The sequence below is a fragment of the Capricornis sumatraensis genome, chromosome 11 (assembly GCF_032405125.1).
Source record: "Capricornis sumatraensis isolate serow.1 chromosome 11, serow.2, whole genome shotgun sequence".
Classification (NCBI taxonomy): Eukaryota; Metazoa; Chordata; class Mammalia; order Artiodactyla; family Bovidae; genus Capricornis; species Capricornis sumatraensis.
Window position 1 is genome coordinate 76,135,258 of NC_091079.1, and position 23,814 is coordinate 76,159,071.

Below are 23,814 nucleotides of genomic sequence, written 5' to 3' on the forward strand. Positions count from 1 at the left end.
ACCAGGTAGAGAGCCAACAACAAGTGGGTCAAGAAAAAGATAAGGAAACCAGTTCTTGATCACATTGAAACCTGATCATGCTTTCCCTAAAGCTCTATCCTAGATTGTTCAGTTACATGATTCAGTAAATTATCTTTTATCTTAAGCAAGTTAGAGTTGAATTTTCCCTATCATGGAGGATACTGCCCGTGGTTATAGCTATTTGGAGATATCATGGAAGACCTACAAATGGGTCTTCCTCTCATCAGACAGTCATCACATTAAGGGCAGATGGTGGTTTTCTTATGTCTATATCTCCATTGTCTAGAAAAAGTCATGCAAAGAGCAGATGTTTAATCAGTATTTACTGAAATTGTCATTACAGGATGGGTTATACTAAGAAGGAATAAGAAGCAGTCTTTTTATTTGAGAAAACAATTTAAAAACCTGTTTATTTGTCCTGTATTTGTTATTGTTTAGTTGCTAAGTCGTGTCCTAGTCTTTTGCAGTCCCATTAACTATAGCCTGCCAGGCCTGGGATTCCCTAGGCAAGAATACCCAGGGATTGAACATGTGTCTCCTGAATTGGCAGGCAGATTCTTTACCACTGAGCCACTTGGGAAGCCCATTTTATGTGTAGGCTTTTACTAATTTTTAATGATGACGACAGAGGGAAGATAGTGGGATCAATAAGACAACATTGGTTTTGGAGAAAATGTTAGTAACATTAAATAAATGAAGTTGGAGTAGCATTAGGAATTGCCCAACGTAGAAATGTGAATCTGGAAGTCATGAGGACAGCAAACACACAGTGTCAGAAATGCTTGTATCTTACAAATCTGTGTAAAAGTTTGAAGCCATGGAAGATGGTTTGCAAAAAGAGCAAATTAAAAAGGAACAGAGATCCAAGAATAGAATGTTGGGGAACATCTATTGGGAGGTGAAGAGAGGAACAGAACCCAATGAAGAGGAAAGAGAAAGGACAATTAGAGAAATAGAAAAGGGAACTAAGAGAGGTCAACAAAAAAGGCAAGGGGAAAAATAGGCAAAGGACTTATTTCAAATGTCTTCGATCTTCATAGCAAAGCATTAAAAAAAGGTCACATATAAATAGTGAGAGAAGACAGGAGTAAGATTTAGTCTTGATAAAAGTACAAAGATTTGAAATACACTTTTCAAGAAATGTAATAGAAAAAATGTCTGTTAGAAATGACCAAGGTTTTGGCTGAGCAGCATAGAGAACACAGCTGAGGTTAGAAAGCATGCATTTGAATGGCATTAAACAGCTTCACTTTAGTGTTTGCAATCTAGAAGTGGGGGTGAGAACTTGACTAAACATCCTCCGTTGGGTCAGGGTTTACCCATACAAGGGGCTACTGCCTGAAAGGACGGTGGAAGGAAGGCACTAGCAATTCACCTGAACCGTTCCTTCATGTCTCACTCTCAGACTGAAGATAGGAAGAAAGAAAAAGAAGGTTACGAGGAGGCAGATAGTCATGGTGGGGATTTAGACTCTAAAAAGAAAGACAAACTCATAAGAATTAAAGAATGGGAGAAGAAATACAAGAGTATGTGGTCAAAGAAGGAACTTTTAGAGGTAAAGATCATTTTTTTCAAATTTATGCTTTAAACCGGTGTGTTATTATAACAAGTTAAACTACATTTTCAGAAACTAAAACACCATATCATACGTCCAGATCGCCCCTCCCTGCTCTGTCCAGTTGATGCTTCTCGTATCTTCTTCCATCAGGTTTTTCATGTTTGTCTCTTGCCATTTATCTTATATTCCTCCAGGCATTATCTTCCATCTTATTGAATCTCAAGACCTCCTACAAAATTTATCCTTGTTTCTGATCATTTATCCTGTTCAGTTAATTCATCTTTGTTATGGTCTTTCTATGTTTTAAAATGTTTACTATCTCTGGTTTTACAGTATCTAATAATAACACTAAATTTTATATTCTCCAATATTTGACAAAGAAAATAGTCATGAAAATTGGAGTTATAAGATTAAAATCTCTACAAGCAGTATATTGGTATACATATCATATATCATTTCATCTGAAATAATTTTTAAGTCTTAATAGATAGAGCTTACATTATACAGCAAGATTGGCTTCCCTGGTGGCTCAGACGGTGAAGAATCTGCCTGCAACGCAGGAGACCTGGGTTCAGTCCTTGGGTTGGGAATATCCCCTGGAGGAAGGCATGGTAGTCACGCCAGGATTCTTGCCTGGAGAATCCCCATGGACAGAGGAGCCTAGTGGGCTACAGTCCATGTGGTTGCAAAGAGTCAGACATGACTGAGTGACTAGCACATACAGCAAGATTAGATTACTGGGTTTCTTTGGCTTAATAGTGATTTAACCTGATGTAGTCAATGAATGAAATAATCCAGTTACCCAACTCTGACAGGGAGGGGCCAACTTGATATAGTCCTACATGTAACCAGTCAAATATAACTTCCCTGCGTTGAGTCAGCTGCAGTATTTGGATTTGAGGGTGGAAGACAGTAACATCCACCACTCCACTCAACATCCATCATACCCAACTTTTCCTTTTTTTCTGTGTTATTGAAAATATGTGTGAAAGAGCTTCCTGCTTCCCACACAGTAGCCTTCACCCACATGTGTGGTAGATTGGCTAGCCTTCCACAGCCTAAATGTCTTTTCCATAAGAAAGAAAATAATATAGTGTTGCCATCAATGATATTTTTACCATAACACTAACTAACTACCATTTCTTGGTACTTACTATAATTCAGTCACTTTGTTACGTAATTCACATACTTGCCTCATAAGCACCCCACTTTATAGATTAAAAGGAAAGCAAGAGGAACTGAAAATCCATCTCCTCCTATAGAAGGGGCCATCAGACCATAGTATAGTATACAGATGCAAAGGTAAGCTCTGAATGAAACTTTTAAATTGCTTTCAAATGCTGTAGTATTCTAAGTGTAGTCTGGATCAAAATTTCAAGGATTCTGTTACTAATAAGTAAGTAAAAGTGTTCTGTTAGTCACTCAGTCGTGCCCGACACTTTGCGACCCCATGGACTGCAGCTCACCAGGCTCCTCTGTCCATGAGATTTTCCAGGCAAGGATACTGGAGTGGGTTGCCATTTCCTTCTCCAGGGGATCTTCCTAACCCAGGTTTCCTGCACTGCAGGCAGATTCTTTACCAACTGAGCTACAAGGGAAGCCCATTAAGTAAAAACAAGCAGTCTAATCTTTCTGGAAATAATGTGTTTCAATATTTCAAAAACACCAGAATGTATTTCAAGAAAATGAAATATCTGTATCAGATATGGTGCCATAGCTACAACATGACCATAGTATTGTACCCCACTGTTACTATCTGCCTCCTCCTAACCTTCTTTTTCTTTCTTCCTATCTTCAGTCTGAGAGTGAGACATGAAGGAACGGTTCAGGTGAATTGCTAGTGCCTTCCTTCCACCGTCCTTTCAGGCAGTAGCCCCTTGTATGGGTAAATCCTGACCCAAGGAAGGATGTTTATTCAAGTTCTCACCCCCACTTCTAGATTGCAAACACTAAAGTGAAGCTGTTTAATGCCATTCAAATGCATGCTTTCTAGCCTCAGCTGTGTTCTCTATGCTGCTCAGTCAAAACCTTGGTCATTTCAAATAGGCTTTTTTTCTATTACATTTCTTGAAAAGTGTATTTCAATTCTTTGTACTTTTTTCAAGGTACTACTTGTACCTTTTATGGTAGACTCCTCAAACCATCTTTCTAGTTATAAGACTTAGATTCAGAGCTTGAACATCATATTATAAATTAGTTTCCAGAAAATAAGACAATATCTAACTTTTCATTTTTTCTGTGTTATTGAAAATGTGTGTGAAATAACTTCCCTCTTCCCATACAACAACCTTCACCCGCATCATCCTGAAGAAGAAAAGAAAAGGGGAAGGGAAGTGGCAGAGAAGTGGGAAAGGAATGTATTCGCCTTACATAAGGAAATAAGGGAGGGCAGGAAGTGGTACATTTAACAAGGAAGAATTTTCTCTTTCTTTAGAGAAACTATTTTCTCCATCCCTAACCCAAAAAAGAAAAATGGGTTTACTGTTAAATTCCTCTTGACCACATCTTCCTGTGTTGTGCATCCTCTCACGGGATTATAAATGTTAGTTAATATTTCTTTACATCCCTTTTTTATTGCATCTGTTTTGGTTATTTTTAATTTTTCAACTGAAGAACAAGCATTTACAATTTAGAAAGTTTATTTTAGAAAAATAATAGTCCAGATAGCCTAAAGTAAGTAAAGCACAAGTGAAATGCACTGATGTTTTGAAAAAAAGACCTTTATATAATCCATTGACATGCCCAATGCCATTAAAGATGGCTTTTGAGTACATAAATTCTCATTTTTCATTGCTATCTGCATGCATTCTGTGCAGTGCTTCTTTACTAGCATATGAACTGTTAGTCCTCTTGATTACTTATTTTGTGTTGATATTGCAATTGTGATGATGATATTTAGAGGTACTTTTTAGTATAAGTAAGCAAAATCATTAGTGTAAAGGTGAGCTATATAGAGAACTATAATGCTATTAAATGTTATAATTCTGTATTTTTGTTATGGCAACATATCTGACATGGATATTTCATTTACTTGAATCATAGTTATTTTTGAAAATTTGAAAAGTTTATATTAAGATAGTCATTCTTCCTATAAAGATTAGACTGTTCATTTTTAATTACATATAAAGTAGTAACATTGTGTGTCAAATTGAAATCAGGTTAGTATTTTAGATTGTTAGAACATTTAAAATCAGTTTTAAGCATTGATTCATAGTTTACCTTTGATGTTATTATTTTAAAATATCATTGTGACTCAGAGTGATTTAAAGCAGATGATTAAACAACTAGAGAGTTTAAGGGCAAAATTATAAAATATTCTGAATCTTAACTTCAAGAAAATGGTAATGAAGCAAATTGCTAGAATAATGTATGTTTATTAGAAAATACTAAATCATAAATAATTTCTATATATGCTGTGTATATTTTTAGCTAAAAACTATTAAATGAATCATCTTTGTATTTTGATCTCATAATAAGAATTTAATAATGGATGAAGATCAGTGAATGAAATAAAGTTCCTCCCTGTAGAGACTATCTCTAGTTAAATTTCTTTTTCTATTAGACTTCCAGCCCCTATTTAGCTCTTCCATTTATATGACTTAATTTCAAATCTTACTGATTTTTGTTCTTCTATTTTTATGTTGTCTACCTGATAGCTTAACTTCAGGCCATTAAATAAAAATCAAAGTTCACTTCTCTTTTACTCTAGATACTTAAATTGGATCAGAGACATCTATTTTTTATTTTGAGAGTTTTCTAAAACTAAAAAATTCTAGAAGAACTTCAATATAAAGCCCCGGAAAAATAGTAAATCCTTCTTTTAGCATATTAAACCTTTATATTGTATTTTTATATTTGAATTTATCTTCAACTCTTCCTGCTCCAAAAATGGTAGCATTTCTCAAACTCTCCTGTAAAATGTAGCTAAGAAGGTTTTAGGAATATTGCAGAAACGTTGACATAATTGTTAGCAATTGTCAGTATTTCATGATCAGATTATTTGTCTATTGAGTTGATGTTCTAAAAGTGATAGAGAAAAACAAGATCTAAGAAATTAAGCCAAATATGAAAAAATACTCAGTTATAAATTAATCACATTTTCCTTATAGTTTTGTAATTCTATCACTTCAAAATCTAGCATTGTTCCTATGATTGATGTTTCAATAAATGCAACATTGACATTTGTTTGGAAGAAATGAAGACTTGCTTGGCTATACTTGAAGTCCATTTGGGAACTAATGGTATTGATATTCACATATTGCGATCTTTTTTGTTTTTTTGCAGTTTTACTAAAGGGAGGAAAAAAAGAGGAAGAAAAGCCATTTAGAGACTGTGCAGATGTATATCAAGCTGGTTTTAATAAAAGTGGAATCTACACTATTTATATTAATAATATGCCAGAACCCAAAAAGGTAAAACCAGAAGTGTTTGTTTATGAGATGTAAAGCAGATCCTAGTTGAATTGCTGAATAATCAGATTGATTTGTGAGCTTGTTAAACCAAAAATATATATGCCTAAGCTCTTTTCTCCCAAAGATACTCTGTTTCCCAGGTCCATAAAAGATGAAAACCCGGTTGTACAGACCACTTCCAACCCCCACATGTCCTATCCCTATTTCACATGCAGTTTTCCATTTACCCTCTGCTCATTCCTAGGATATCCCATTTGTTCATAAATTCTTGCCTTATACAGATTACATGTTGAAGGCACATACTTCAAGCTCATGGGAATAACTGAGGAACCATCTTCCAAAGTCCCAAGGACACAGATGGTACACATCATCTGTGTTCAAACACTGTGGAGAGAGAGCTAGGGACATATTTCCAAAACCTCTGCTCTTATTAGGGTAGAGAAAGATACTCTATCTTAATTCATAATCTTGAAAGGATTTGCTTTGCATATTTACCTAAAGGACTTTGTTGGAGGATATTTTTCATCAGTATATTGAACAGGATCCAAAGTATACTTTGAAGTAAGAAAAACACTGTCTTCTTGCTGTTATATCTCTTCTATATTTACTCTTTCTTCCTATTTCTTCATTAAATCATCCATCCATTCCTTCATTCAATACATAGTAAGTGTATGTCATTTATTTTTCAGTGAATGACTAGAGACATAATATAAAACAGTTCCCAATGTAGTGGTGAAGACAGACACATACGTAGAAATTGTAATGTGCTGTAGAAGTGCAATGATAGAGACTGCAACAGCGTTTATGGAGAGCCTTGAGGAGAACTCTGTTCTTCAACATGTGAAGAGCTTTAATCAGATGCCCAAGACCCTGAGAGGACCACCTGTCCTTGTACTGCTTTATCCTCAAAGGATGGAACCGTCTTTTTCCTCTCATTGCCCCACCTAAATTACCAGCTCTGTGTTCCCACCTTTTCTAGGTACTATGCACACACTCTCAGAGGTTTTCCCTGATTCCCTCAAACAACTTTGCATGATTTGCTCACTATCAGAGTTCTACAAGGGAAGGATTTTACTTTTATCTTTGACTTCCTGGGACCCAGAATAGTTTCTGGAGCATAGTTGTCCTCAGCAAATATGTGCTGAAATGAATGAATGAATAGATGACCTGCTGCTGATGATGTCAACACTTCTGTGCAGTTTATAGTAAGTAAGCCTAACTTAGTCATTCCGACCATTCATTCCCTTTGATAGGTGAGGGAAATACATCTTGGACACCAGCTTGCCAGTTGTCATATAGTTGTCAAGAGGCAAAGTCTGGACTCTACCAGCCCTGCTGATTCCAATGAGGATTAGTGGGTTAAGTTAGCTCAATAGTTTTTCCCTTTGCTGGGACAAAAATTTTCTTCTGCAAAGAGACCTATACTGTGCTGTCAAAGTGGGGAGAAATAAAGACGGTACAGCAGGTAAAAGAGGTGGCAGGCAGTTATGTACATTGCTACCCGGGTTACCTACCAGAGAAGTTTGATTTCGCTGTATTTCTTTTTGAGCTTCTGTGAAAAATTTCACTGAATCAGGTGTACCATGTCTTAAAAAAATAAACTGAACATATTATAGCAAGTTTAGAAGTAAAGTGAAAGGGTTAGTTGCTAAGTGGTATCCACCTCTGCGATCCCATGGACTGTAGCCTGCCAGGTTCCTCTGTCCATGGATTTCTCCAGGCAAGAATGCTGGAGTGGGTTGCCATTTCCTTTTCCGGGGGATCTTCCTGACCCAGGGATTGAACCCGAGTCTCCTGCTTTTCAGGCGGATTCTTTACCATCTGAATCACCACGAAAGCGAGTAAAGGGTTCAGTTCAGTTCAGTCAGTCATGTCCGACTCTTTGCAATCCCATGAACTGCAGCACGCCAGGCCTCCCAGTCCATCACCAGTACTTGGAGTCCATCCAAACACACGTCCATCAAGTCAGTGATGCCATTCAACCATCTCATCATCTGTTGTCCCTTTATCCTCCTGCCCTCAATCTTTCCCAGCATCAGGGTCTTTTCAAATGAGTCAGCTCTTCACATCAGGTGGCCAAGGTATAAGAGTTTCAGCTTCAATGTCAGCCCTTCCAATGAACACCCAGGACTGATCTCTTTAATTATTTGTTTTTTTAATTTTATTTTTTTACTTTCCAATACTGTATTGGTTTTGCCATACATTGACATGAATCCACCACAGATGTACATGAGTTCCCAACCCTGAACCCCCCTCCCACCACCCTCCCCATATCATCTCTCTGGGTCATCCCAGTGCACCAGCCCCAAGCATCCTATATCCTGTATCGAACCTAGACTAGCGATTCATTTCTTACATGATAGTATACATGTTGCCATGCCATTCTCCCAAATCATCCCACCCTCTCCCTCTCCCACAGAGTCCAAAAGTCTGTTCTTTATATCTGTGTCTCTTTTGCTGTCTCACATAGAGGGTTATCATTACCATCTTTCTAAATTCCATATATATGTGTTAGTATACTGTATTGGTGTTTTTCTTTCTGGCTTACTTCACTCTGTATAATTGGCTCTAGTTTCATCCACCTCATTAGAACTGATTCAAATGTATTATTTTTAATGGCTGAGTAATACTCCATTGTGTATATGTACCAAAGCTTTCTTTTCCATTCATCTGCTGATGGACATCTAGGTTGTTTCCATGTCCTGGCTATTATAAACAGTGCTGTGATGAACATTGGGGTACATGTGTCTCTTTCAGTTCTGGTTTCCTCAGTGTGTATGCCCAGCAGTGGGATTGCTGGGTCATAAGGCAGTTTTATTTGTAGTTTTTTAAGGAAACTCCACACTGTTCTCCATAGTGGCTGTACTAGTTTGCATTCCCACCAACAGTGTAATAGGGTTCCCTTTTCTCCACACCCTCTCCAGCGTTTATTGCTTGTAGACTTTTGGATCGCAGCCATTCTGACTGGTGTGAAATGGTACCTCATTGTGGTCTTGATTTGCATTTCTCTGATAATGAGTGATGTTGGGCATCTTTTCATGTGTTTGATAGCCATCCGTATGTCTTCTTTGGAGAAATGTCTATTTAGTTCTTTGGCCCATTTTTTGATTGGGTCATTTATTTTTCTGGAATTGAGCTGCATAAGTTGCTTGTATATTTTCCCAGGACTGATCTCCTTTATGATGGACTGGTTGGATCTCCTTGCAGTCCAAGGGACTGTCAAGAGTCTTCTCCAACACCACAGTTCAAAAGCATCAATTCTTTGACGCTCAGCTTTCTTTATAGTCCAACTCTCACCTCCATACATGACCACTGGAAAAACCATAGCCTTTACTAGACGGACTTTTGTTGACAAAGTAATGTCTCTGCTTTTTAATATGCTGTCAAGGTTGGTCATAACTTTCCTTCCAAGGAGTAAGCATCTTTTAATTTCATGGCTGCAATCACCAAAGCAGCCTTTTGAATCCTTTGGATCATATGACCTGAAGCCTTCCTATTCTGCTTGCTGATATCTTAAAATCAGACTTAAATTCAGTTCATGCATAAGCACAGGCATGCTGTACATGCCCACACTGACACATCATACAGAGAGCATGTAAAGCGTGTTAGAAACTGCCCTGGAGGAGAGAACCCGAGCTAATGTAAATACTTCATGCAGTTTACCTGTAGTTCTTCCCAAGACCTGATAGAAACCCCTAAACGATTATCACTTCCCCTCTAACATAGGGCATACTTTAAGAATCTTTTTTCAGTCCATCAACACTAGCACATGGTCCTTAGTGAGGGCATTACAAGTAAAGTTTGATATTTCATTAAATTTAAGTTATGCAATAATCATAACTCTATTCTGGTTCAGAATGTTTTGAGAAACAAATAATTCGCAGACTATTTGCAGAACCACTGCTACTGTTAGGGTTGAAGAAATTATCTTAACTCATAAACTTGAATGAAAGTGAAAGTTAGTTGCTCAGTCATATCTAGCTCTTTGCGATCCTTTGGACTGTAGCCCACCAGGCTCTTCTGTCCGTGGAATTCTCCAGGCAAGAATACTGAAGAGGGTTGCCATTTCTTGAATTCTCCAGGCAAGAATACTGAAGAGGGTTGCCATTTCTTTTTCCAGGGGATCTTTGGTACCCAGGGATTGAACCTGGGTCTCCTGCGTTGTAGGCAGATTCTTTACCAACTGAGCCACTAGGGAAGTCATAAACTTGAATAACAACTTATAAACTTAAATGAATTTGCTTTTTTTTTCTTTAAGATTTACATAAACAAATGGGTTAGAGGATCCAGTTCACTAGTTCAGCGACTTCTATGCTGGGTTTCAGAAACAGCATGATTTAAATTTATGCCTCTGCAACATGATGAATTTTTCATATTAGAGAACTTCAATATTGTTCTTAAATTTAAAAAAATCTAAAATACTGAAGCAACAAATGCTAAATATATGCTGGATTAGACTTGTTACATTTGGGCCTAGAGGAAAATAGTAGCCCAGATAGATTAGCAATAATATCAATACAGGCCTATAAAAGGCAAATTTTATCACTATAGAAATGGCACTTATATTTCTTCAGAGGAAGAAGGAGAAATTCACGTGTTTGCTGTCATTAGGTTTAGTTTAATTGGAAATAACAGCAGAGTGTGGTGAGAGGGAGAGATAACTGACCATAAGGAAGGAAAGACTGGACTTCTTGATTTAAGTGTTCATTCCCTTGTTTTATTCTTTCCCCTTTGAGATTATGATCCTTTTGCAAGTAGTAATAATGTTCTGTTATGGAGATGGACATTTTAGGATGATATACCTGCACTTACTAGTAAGCAGCAAATTTCCTTGTTATAGTCACATACCTTAGAATTAGTAAGAACAAACATTGTGTGAACTTCCAAATGTTATTGAGAAACTGATTAATATAATAGTTCAATTAATATAATAGTTCAAAATATACAGTTTGCCAGTTTCTGTGTTGAGCACTTTAGATATATATATATTCACTTGTTTATCCCTTTCAATAACTCTATGATATATATAGGTGCTCTCATTATCCCTATTTTAGAAAAATTACTTGCCCAAATCACATAGCAAATACTGAATACAGGCTTTGTAACAAAGAAATCAACTCTAGCCTATACCATCCTAACAGGGAGCTAAGTGAGATAATTACTTATGTTAGTGATAACTGAAGCTACACCATCCATAATTTTTTATAGGAACCTATGTGAGTGACACAGCTAAGAGTTCATTGTCTGGTCTGATTGTAAGCCACCCTACTTCCTCCCACCCTGTAATCTCATTGCCTTCTCTTATTTTTATATAGCTCATTGGTATCCTCTCAGTTCTATAAAAAAGTTCTATAAAAAGTGCTTGGAAAAGGCATCCTTAGGACCATCACCCTTCCACATATATTTTGCTTTGTGGCTATAAAGTTTGGTGCTAATCATGATATGCTTAGCAAAAATTTTGCTCATTTTAATACTTACAGAAATTCTAGCAAGGCAAGTAAAAACAAAACAAAATGTCTAGCTATGTATGATATATGGATTAATCAATTAAATTGACCTATTTAGGCAATTAACAAAAACTATTAGTATGAATTATTAATTTTAGGCAGAGTGAAATTTGCAAGTATACACAGTTGTTATATAGTTGTTTTGACTGACATCATTCCCTGCCAAGAAAGAATGTCTGCAAAAGTTAGAAAAGTATTATGTTTTCAAATGTGACATGGAAGCCAAAGGCAATTTTCTAGGACTATTAAAATTTTCAAGCAGATAGAAAATGAGAATTAGATCATTTATATATCTATTTTTTACTTTTTTTTCATTATTAATGGCTTGTGGATATTTTCCACTCTGAATTTCCTTAAGTACATGGTAGTAGGAAGCAGGATTTTTCCTTTGATTTCATAACTTTCTAAAACCAAATGCACTGTAATCTGCTTAGTTTCATACAGTAAAACAAACCATTAAATAATAGCTCTGATTACTATGAAATATTTAAAAATTTGTTTCTGAATTTATAATTTCCCTAATTCTTGGAAAAGAACTATAACAAATGTGTTGAGCCTTTTTTATTTAAGGTTATGGAAAAATAATTAACACTCACAAGGTTAATCATTCCAACTTGTATGTAGCATAAAAGCATAAAAACTATGTGAATCAAATTTCCCCTTTTTGTTTGGGTTTAAATCATTATTATGTTAAAAGATTTTTAATGCTTGAAAGCTTTGACCTTGCCTGGGATAGGAGCCAGTTCAATCTGTTCTTGGATAGAGTTAAGCCCAAGTCATATGATCAATAAATGCAACAGTCATAGTAAATGTAGCAAGGCGCCTGCATCTACAGGAAGCTTACCGCCAGATAGCACAGACCACACTGTATTGGCAAAGGAACTTTTCAAGTCCTTTCATGTCTCAAATCTTTCAAAACCAACCACCTATCTTTTTGAAGTTCTTTCATCTGTTAAGCATAGGCTTTTTGTTTTTCTTCTGACTAAAAATCATGGTCTTTTGTGTGTGGCAGGTTGCTAGCACTAATCCACCTTCATATGAGCTTGGTAGCTCAGTCGTGTCTGACTCTTTGTGACCCCGTGGACTGACCCTCCTCTGTCCATGGGATTATTTAGGCAAGAATACTAGAGTGGGTTGCCATTTCCTCCTCCAGGGGATTTTTCCAACCCAGGGATCAAACCCATGTCTCCTGCAGCTCCTGCTTTGGCATTATTTACCACTGAACCACCTGGGAAGCCCAACTTCATATGTATATATGGACATATACATATATGTATATATATAATATATAATAGTAATATAGTATATATATATAGTATATATACTATGTATAGTATAGTATAGTATATATATATAATATATATAATATATATATAATATATAATAGTAATCTATTATGATATATGAGCTATATATAAAGTATATACGCACAATATAAATACACATCACATATATAAAATACATCCAAGAGATTAATGACAAAGCTTGTTATATGCCAAACACTGTTCTGAAAACTATTTGTATTAATTAATTTAATCCTTGCAAAAGATCTACAACATAGTTAGCGCTGAGATGGGACTTGAACACAGGTAATGTAGCACCTAAGTCCATGCCCCTAACCAATACATCATTCCCTTCTATTGTGTCCATATTCACCAAAAAGCAGCTGTTAACTTTGCTGTTATTACTGAGTCCCAGTAGGAATTGTGGAGTGTAAATCTAACTTCTTAACTTCCATGCACTTTAGCTTCCAAGGCAGTAATCTGCCTGAGTAACTTCTCTCTCCTCTGGGTTAACTTTCTTTGGGTCTTTACCTAAGAAACACTCCCAGCATATCTTAACATTTGCAAGTTACTAGATACCTTTGTTTAAAAGGAAAGTTGTCTTTTCTAAAATTAGCGAGTGATTTTTTTTTAAAAAATCACTTTTTCAAAACTTTTTAAGTGCATAGAATTTTAATAACATAGGTAATAGTGACAAAAAAGAAAACTGTAAAGAACAGTTTTCTCTACACACTATATATTTATAGTTGTGGTTATTCCTTTCCCTGAGTGTGTAAATGGACTTCATAGGTTTGCAAGCACATTTTGGCAAACTTTCAGGCAATCAGTGTCCATTAGGAAATCAAAATCTGGGGAAAAAATCTAAATTAACCAGTCAAGGCAGGGTAAAATTTAATTAAAATACAAGTGACATTAGTTTCCAATAAGAAACTATCTCCTTGACATTTTCACTTACTCTTATGGGTTTTACCAGTAGAGTTCCACTTCGGCTGCTGTGTCAAATCACCAACAATGTCCTCTATAAAATGAGCCATCTGGATTTTATTCTTATAGGAATCCTGCAGTCTCTCTCTTCAAGATCACTAAAGGCTCCTTCATTCTAAATTTAAATGTGTATTTTCTTAATCTTTATTTATCTTGACTTCTCTGGAATATTTGACCAAGTTGAACACTCCCCAAACTTGAAATCCATCCCCAACTTTCGTTGCATTCCATTAATCAAGTTTTCCTGTTTTATCTTTCCTTATTGCATCTCTAGTTATTCAATAAATATTCATTTAGTGCCTACTATAAGCTAGGCCATTTTTCTCTTTTGCATTTCTTTTCCATGAGGATGATCTCGATCCCTGTCTCCCGTACAATGTCACGAACCTCCGTCCATAGTTCATCAGGCACTCTATCTATCAGATCTAGTCCCTTAAATCTATTTCTCACTTCAACTGTATAATCATAAGGGATTTGATTTAGGTCATACCTGAATGGTCTAATGGTTTTCCCTACTTTCTTCAATTTCAGTCTGAATTTGGCAATAAGGAGTTCATGATCTGAGCCATAGTCAGCTCCTGTCAGGTCTTGTTTTTGTTGACTGTATAGAGCTTCTCCATCATTGGCTGCAAAGAATATAATCAATCTGATTTCAGTGTTGACCATCTGGTGATGTCCATGTGTAGAGTCTTCTCTTGTGTTGTTGGAAGAGGGTGTTTGCTATGACCAGTGCATTTTCTTGGCAGAACTCGATTAGTCTTTGCCCTGCTTCATTCCATATTCCAGTGGTCATGAACGCCAAAGAACTGATGCTTCTGAACTGTGGTGTTGGAGAAGACTCTTGAGATTCCTTGGACTGCAAGGAGATCCAACCAGTCCATTCTGAAGGAGATCAGCCCTGGGATTTCTTTGGAAGGAATGATGCTAAAGCTGAAACTCCAGTACTCTGGCCACCTCATGTGAAGAGTTGACTCATTGGAGAAGACTTTGATGCTGGGAGGGATTGGGGGCAGGAGGAGAAGGGGACGACAGAGGATGAGATAACTGGATGGCATCACTGACTTGATGGACGCGAGTCTTAGTGAACTCTGGGAGTTGGTGATGGACAGGGAGGCCTGGCGTGCTGAGATTCATGGGATCTCAAAGAGTTGGACATGACTGAGTGACTGAACTGAACTGAACTGATAAGCTAGGCACTGCTCTAGACACTAGGCACAGTAGCAAATAAAATGAATTTCCTGCCTACCTAAAGATTATTGATGTCTGGTTTTTTCTCCATCAGTTGTTCACCAAAGCCCATTCTTGGGCCATCACCCCTCCCCATATCTGTTTCCACTATTTTTTTAAAACTTCTTTAGAAATCTGTCTTTATGGTATCAACTGCTGCTTTCAAGATTATCCCCAGTATAATTTAGAACAAGGGATTCAAATCCTAAATTCAGTACTTGTTTTACTAATAATAACCATTGATAAGTTCTTGAAATACTTGAAGTCTGAGGTTTTTCATTTGCAAACTGGACATAATAATCACACCTACATTTAAGGGCTGTTGTGAGATAAATTGGAAAATGCAGTGAAGTGTTTAAATTATTTAGCACTTAAAAGACATTTTATTGTTATGACTATTCCTTTCTTAGTCCCTCATTCTCTTATCCTTATTCTTATTCATTCTTGATATGCCTATAATTATATCATCTCTAATCAATAAACTCCCCTCTTTGGATGACTGTGCTCTCCTAAACATTAGGTTTCCCAAACCATGGTCATTTCTTTTCTCACATTAGCTCTATTCCTTAAATTTCTCATTTAGATTGCTGACTCTATTATTCTTCAGGTCACTGGAGTTGAAAATTGTGAATTCTTACATCTTCTTATTTCTATGGGAGCAATCACTATTTAAACTTTTAGGTGTTTTGATGATATGATCCATATTTTCTTCATCAAAATATCACCAGTTGTATCATAGACTCAGTGCCCCAAAATGCTTGTGGAGTGAAAAAATTGACTTAGAATTAAGGAAGACAAAAGACTAGATAGAGGTTATGTTAAGGACAAAGAGCAGGTGCATAGAAGCTAAGGGATTAGTAGAACTTTAAGATAATGGCAACCCACTCCAGTACTCTTGCCTGGAGAATCCCATGTCGGGAGGAGCCTGTTAGGCTACAGTCCATGGGGTCGCAAAGAGTCGGACACGACTGAGCGACTTCACTTCACTTCACTTCACTTCAAGATAGGGAGGGGAATTTCAAATTTGTAATCTTGGAGGGAGTCAGTTCCTCGTGATGATGAGTGCATACTGATGGGCGGCTGTTGTCAAGTTAGAGGAAGAGTCCACAGGAGAGCATTCTGCCTATTTTCATATGCTTACAGTTAAGTATGTATTTCATAGTTCCCTTTACTCCGAGGAAATACATGGACAATTTGTCCTTAGAATGACAGTTCTTGCCAATGTTTTCATACCCTTTCGCCATTTGTGCTCAAAATTTAATGCCTCAGGGAAAACACTTGAGGTTTTTTCCTTTAATCAGGCTCTATGCCCACACAGCCTGCCTGCTGCTGTTGCCTCATATCTACACCTTTAGCCAGATTCCAAATTGCATTAGTAGGAATGATTGCCAGGGGAATGATGCTCCTCATTGCTGAGCCCTTGAATAATCAAGCTGCCACATTCATGCTTCATCAATTACAGTGATTGCTCTCTAAAGATAATCCTATTACAGATATGTTTCTCTCCTTGGTGGGCTCTGGGGGAAATGAATCCATTTCTAAGTAAATACCATTATATTTAGAATAATTGAAATAAGCATAAGTCTTTGAAAGATTTGGATAACTTTTCCACATGCAAAAGAAAAGCTTCTCACAGTCAGAAGGAATATAGTATGTCATGTTCTCCTTGTATTGTTCATGATGAAAATTCAAGCAAATAATGTGTGCTCCATATGCTAGGGACCAAATTTTGCCTCTAATGTTATACTGAACCGTCAAGAATAATTATTGTAGTATATGAGTGTATAGGAGTAAATATGCAATGAAATGTGTAATACTAAATATACATGATTTTTAAAACACCATTTTTCCAAAACCTTTATTATTGGCATATTGTAATTTAATAAATTAAAGGTAAAAATTCCAAATCTTCTGTTTTAGCAGTAAAATAGTATGTAATTTTGGAAACTATAGTAACATTTTAAAAAATTGATTATACACGGTGCCTATTGCCATTGAAGACAAATTTTTTAAAATAATTTTTATAGTCTGTGACTGAGAGAGACAGTTTTCAGCTGACTGATTCAAAACTTTACAAGTAATTTATGCACATTTGATGGAATTTAATCAGAAACAACTTGGATATAGGAAGAAGTAGCCAATGAAATATCTGAATTAATATTTTCAACTTGACAATTTGTCATCATTTTTTTCTATAAGGCTATCCATCCTATTTCTGTTTTGAAATATATCTGATACCTGTTTCTTTAAATTAGACATAATTTTCACTTGGCTTTATGTTTCTTTGTCAGGTATTTTGCAATATGGATCTCAATGGGGGAGGTTGGACTGTAATACAGCATCGTGAAGATGGAAGTCTAGATTTCCAAAGAGGTTGGAAAGAATATAAAATGGTAAGTTGGAAGAATTTACATAGTTTTTGACATTTTATAGTGAGATTTTCTTCACTACACTATGTGATAAGCCCTTGTATTTTTAGATGTCTTTTAAAAAATAAAATGATACATTTTATTTTAAAAATAAAATGATACATTTTATTTTAAAAATAAAATGATACATTCCTAACATTATTCTCATTAAACACAAAGCACTCATAAATCTTTTTCAATAAATGATTTCCATGTGTATATCAGAAAGAAAAATATGTTACTGAAATTATTTAGCAAACTATTATATATTGTCTGAATTTGTTCCTGATTGAATGAGGGTGGAGGAAGCTAGAATTTGGACCCAGTCTGGGATACATAAGCCAGGACAAGAGAAGTGTATAGGGCTGTGGGCTATGGAGCAGAACTGGGGGGCACCATCAATGACTTCAGTCGAGTGGCTGGCAAGTTGTTGCTGGCTATGGACTGAAAACTCCTCCAATGTGGGGCTAGGGTGGGCTTCCCCCAGTATAGTGACCCAGGGTCATCAGATTCATTATGTGGCAGTTGACATCCTTTGAGCACAAAAATAGAAGCTTCCAGGTCTTTTAAGATTTATTAAACCCAGAAATGGCATGTCACTTCTACTATATTCTTTTAGTTAAAGTTGATGACAGGACCAGTCCAGATTCAAAGTAAGACAAGTACACAAGGGTATGAACTGTGAGATGTGATTGAGGTCTCCAGAATAACAGTAGATAACATCATTACCATCATCACCATCATCATAGCTACCCTTTCAGTATTTTTATGTACAAGTCTCATACATAAGTTCTTATCTAATTTTTATATTAAATGTATTAGTTAATACTGTCCCCATTTTAAGAGGAAACTGAGCAAGTTCGGAGATCAATTTTTACAAGATAATACAGTAGATGGTTGAAATAATCCATAATCCAATAATCACATAGTGCCTACAATATTAACTGTTAAAGTCTGCTGACAAATTATCAAGAAACAGTAATGGAAGAGGATTTCCTTTTGCAAACTAATATCTTTTACATCTAAATGTTCCGGGTAATTCTTGTCTTGACAAATTTTTGACAAATTCTCCTCTCAGAAAGTAAAGAAAGAGATAAAGAGAAATATTGTACTAACCTAAGTTCTGCCTTGATATTCATGTTGAAAATGTGTAAAAACTGTGGTTTGCTTGTCAACATTGCAGTTTACCCATTAGTAGGTTAGTAATTGACCAAACATCAGTAAACGAAGGGTTTTAAGAAATGAAGGAAAGTGTCTACTGGTGTCTCTTTATCTACAGTATTTTTTTTTAATCAGATTTAACACTGAAAGTAAGTTAATAAAGTTTGGATTTACACAAAGTTGGAATCTTGATATCGTCCATAAACTCAAAATAGAAAAGTAGGCTAAAGCCAACAAGATAGAGTTCTACAAAGATAAATGTGAAGTCTTTCAACCTAGACCAAAAATATACAAGATTAACTGTGAGAACTTAGAATAAAGATGATGTTACTGAGCAAGGGCTAAAGAAGCCAATACTATGGCACAGGCTTTTGAGAAAAGAAAGAGCTTTCATTTTGAGGTAAACTGGAAAGGAGATAGGAGGCAAGGCTCTCAAATATGTCTCCACAATCCAGAGCTTAGGGTGAAATTTAAAGGACTAGGGGAATGTCATACTTATAGATGAATTGGCTAGTCTTGAATCAGTCCATACAAGCTGCAGAACCCAGGTTTTATTCACTAAAAGATTTCTTGGTTTGTAAAGTCCTCCAGAGGCAACATTTCAGTTCTTTGGTTCTGTAGATTGAGTGTTCTTGGTTCTGGAGTCACCCTGGAGACATGGCCTCCTGTCTGCACATGCACAGTTCTAGTCATCACTCTGCCACTTAAAAGTGAAGTGATTTTTAGCAAATCATCTAACCCATACCTTAACTTTCTCGCTTGTTAGGAGGGGACATTGCGAATAGTACCTCATTTGCCTTGCCAGGGATATTGTGAGAATTAGCTATAAGTAAAGCACTTGGCACATTGAACTGTCAGTAAACTGTAGGTATTATTATTATCCAAGATTAAAACATCAAAAACTGCAAATTTTTTCTTAACTCTGGCAAAAATATTATTTGGCAGATCATTTTAAGTCATGATTATTTTCACTACTAAAATAAGTTTTGAAGAAGTTATCTGAGAATTGGACTATAGCTATAGAATCTGGCAAGTCTGAAATACATTATTTTTAATACTAATGATAAAAGAAAATTTAATATAAAGTTGTCATCACAGTGACTTTCCAAAATGGTGACATACTAACTGTAATCATCTGCTGCCTTGGCAAACTAGGTATATTAAGTAAGGAAGATTGACATATGAAGGATGTCACTGAGTCATGTCTTATAAGCATTTTTCAAATGTATATATTTAAGCAAGTTTTTTCATTGTTGGAATAGGGCTGAATTATTCTTTAATCACCGCTTTTGTGAAGTTTTCTCCTCTCCCTTTTTCAGGGGAGATAGAAAGACTGTCTTTTATTCAAACTAGAACAATTTATCAGCTTAGTGTCAATTCTACACAGTCAGAAATGAGATAAACTCTAAAATTTTGAAACATTTTGGCAAAAATGAGTCTGATGACATTTTTTTGTTTTGTTTTAATTAAAAAAAAAAAGCTGTGGTACATATACACAATGGAATATTACTCAGCCATTAAAAAGAATACGTTTGAATCAGTTCTAATGAGGTGGATGAAACTGGAGCCTATTATACAAGGTGAAGTAAGCCAGAAAGAAAAACACCAATGCAGTATACTAACGCATATATATGGAATTTAGAAAGATGGTAACGATAACCCTATATGCAAGACAGCAAAAGAGACACAGATGTATCAGTTCAGTTCAGTTCAGTCGCTCAGTCATGTCCTACTCTTCGCGACCCCATGAATCACAGCACACCAGGCCTCCCTGTCCATCACCAACTCCCGGAGTTCATTCAGACTCGCGTCCATTGAGTCAGTGATGCCGTCCAGCCATCTCATCCTCGGTCATCCCCTTCTTCTCCTGCCCCCAATCCCTCTCAGCATCAAAGTCTTTTCCAATGAGTCAGCCCTTTGCATGAACAGTCTTTTGGACTCTGTGGGAGACAGCGCGGGTGGGATGATTTGAGAGAAAAGCATTGAAACCTGTATATTATCATATGTGAAACAGAGCACCAGTCCAGGTTCGATGCATGAGGCAAGGTGCTCAGGGCTCGTGCCCTGGGATGACCCAGAGGGATGGGATGGGGAGGGAGGTGGGAGGGGGGCTCAGGATGGGGAACACGTGTACACCCATGGCTGATTTATGTCAATGTATGGAAAAAACCATTACAATATTGTAAAGTAATTAGCCTCCAATTAGAATAAATTAATTAAATAAATTAAATAAATAAAAATTTAAAAAAATTTATCGTATAATTTGGTTAACTGTCACCAAATCACATGGTATAAAGTGTTTCAGTTGTTTCCTCCAGAGCTTTTCTTTCCCCTGCAGACAAAACAACATGACTCCACAAAGAATGAGCATAGACTCCTTATGCCAGCTCTTATCAGTCACACCCACTTCTGCTCCCTGAATCAGAACTGGCTGCTACATCATTTGGGAAAGAGAACTTGACTTGTACCAGTTACTCCTTAATCTTCACTCTTCTATTATATACGACAAGATGCTTCACTTCTTTCTCAAGCACTGACTGTAGGACTAAAGTTTCATCCCTCCTTCCTTTCTGCCTTTCCTCTCTCCTTCCCTTTATACTGGTTGATATCTGTGGGCTGACTCTTGCTTCGTAAGGTCTCCAGAACAATATGTTAAAATTATCAACACATGAAATTACAAATATATAATTATTGTTTTTAAACCTCTCTCACCATGGAAGACCTGCAGTTTAACTGATTCTTAATGTTGGCTTTAAGACTACAAAATCCTTTACCTAAGCTTTGTTTTCACTTAAAACTTCCTTATGAGGAGATTCAGCAAAATCTGGTTTATGGATTTGTAAAGATGTTTGCCAAGGGGGAAGTCTGGAGTGGGCTTTTTTAATGAGGCACTTAGGGAACAACGTTAACTCCTTCAAGCCATGAGAATACCATTTAGTGGGCTACAGCAATAACACTTATCAGCAGTGCTTTTGCATATACAGCCCAATCAAGCTAGGTGTTCCAAACAGTACCCCAGTGGCCTAACTTTATAGAAGGTAGTGACTAATGCCCTGGAGACAACCTGTCTTTGTATTGAAAACATTTAGCTCCATAAACAGAGCTTCCTATTTACACAAATATCTCCTTCTGATCACCATACCTTTTGGGAGTTCTTTGTTTCTGGAAAGAAATTAAGAGCACATTTTCAACTTAATTTTATCGTATTCACATTAAAAGGAGAAAAATATGTATCAGAAATTTTAAATGCTGAAATATTCATCTTTTGATCTTTCTTGGGCTATCTCAGTAGTTAGAGGAGATGCGCAATTGAATTGTATATTAAGCACCTTTGGAAAGCCACAGCTCAGTAACCCTGACTTCTTATTTGTTTTCTTTGATCATTTTATGAAAAGAGATGAAACCTACAGGGTACATAGACTGTGTCTGGTTTCAATTGTGTTTCAACCATAAAAAATCAACACTTCCTATGAATATTATCAGATAAAACAAAGTATCAGAGACAATTATTTTATCAACTTGGAAAAATACAAATCAAAACTGAACATTTTTGCAAATTTTGGCAAAAGCTAATGAATATTAATCTATTCTCTGTGTGCTTTTTTTTTTAAAGCAAAATGTGGTTTATAAGGCCAATTTTAAGTCAGCATTAGCTTAAGCTAAATTCCAGAGTCTTTTGCCTTTTATTGAAGAGCTAAAGGAGAAATAAAATTGATAAACAATCTATCTGAATTATGATATCAGAATCATAATATGTGATTTTTAAAATTATGTTATTATGATTGGCAGGGTATGGTGTAGCATCCTTGGATTTTATTTATAAAAAGGAACAAGTTCTTTTTTATTACTATTGTTTATTCAAAGGACTTACTGCTTTTTCAGTGTCAACACTGAATTTTGTATAAGACTTTGCTTTCATTCTTATGACTGTTGCAAGCTATTTGGAGTAAAATATAAAACCTGTGGTAAACTGTTAGGTATTCAATAATATGTAAATCTTTTTTTTTTTTTTTTTTTGCTTGTTTGTGCATTGTCCATCTCTGTATTTCCAGAAAAAATAGGAATTTTTTTCAAAGACACTCCCATAATATACAATCAACACTTAACTGCTAATATCTTCAATATAAAGATGAGGTTTAGTTTTATGCCTATTTTTTTTTTCCCCCTATGTACCTCTTAGATAATTTGATCTGGTTAATTTATTATTTCTCATTTGCATTCAGAATAGGTATTCCACATTATAGTCCTATGGTTCTCCACCTTTAGTACACAGCATACTCACCTGAGGAACTTTTAAATGTACAGATCTCTAAGACCGCCCCAGACATACCGAGTCAGAACCTCCATATGGGAACCAACCAAGTCATCTATATTTTGAAAAAGCTCCACAGCTGTTTCTGATATGCACTGCCAGTTGAAAGCAAATGTCAGAACTATCAAGTTAGCATGGGTTTAAGATCTCAAAATTTTCTTTTGTAGATCCTAAACCTTATGAGATGTAGTGAGAAAGGAATTAAAAAAATAGAACCAAGGTAAAGTTAAAGAAGACAACTTCTCTTTAGCAGTAGGAAAGCAGAAACAAGAGTAAGAAGATAATCGGTAGACACAAGCTATTGTTTGTGCCATAGCTTAGCCCCTATTGCAACCAGTTGGCTTAAACTTCTTATTTAATAATTAACTTCTTGGATTAAAACAACAGTACTCATTTGTATAAACCAATACTCAACTTATCATAAGAATACATTAGTTCCTAGCATCTGAAAACTATTTAAAGCATTGATTCAATATCTCCTTACTAAATTTCAGGCTAAGACAAGACCTAGGATTTCTCATATAGAGTGGAAAAGAACCTACCTAATGCCAAATAGCTTATAGTCTCTTGGAACAGAGGCAGATAATCAGAAAATTACTCTATATTGTGATATATCCTCTAATTATAATAGAAACTAGATTTTTGTTAAGTACTCCTCATGCATCAACACTGAGATAAATGCTTTGAATATATTATCTCACTTCTTCCTCACAACATTGTATGTGGAAATATTTTAAATCCTTATTTTGCATATGAGGAAACTAAGACGCAAAAATAAGAGCAAGTATGTGGCTGAGCAAGACCTCCAATTGGAGCCAGAGGTAGGGAATAGAAGTTGTTTAATCAAAGCTGTCTTTGTGACTAGGTGTCAGATCCATGGTTGCCTAATAAACTATCCAATAGACAGTTTACTAAATTAGGAACCCATTTTCCCTTCTTTC

General features: G+C 36.0%; 1 protein-coding gene across 2 annotated transcripts in view; it reads left to right on the forward strand.

The window, feature by feature from the left end:
• Nucleotides 1-23,814, forward strand: part of ANGPT1 (angiopoietin 1) — a 298,667-nt gene that overhangs the window by 229,199 nt on the left and 45,654 nt on the right. For both annotated transcript variants that reach the window (XM_068983506.1, XM_068983505.1), the window contains exons 5-6: nucleotides 5,864-5,991; nucleotides 17,284-17,385. In XM_068983506.1, the coding sequence (XP_068839607.1) occupies nucleotides 5,864-5,991; nucleotides 17,284-17,385 (230 nt within the window). The remainder of the gene's footprint in view (nucleotides 1-5,863; nucleotides 5,992-17,283; nucleotides 17,386-23,814) is intronic.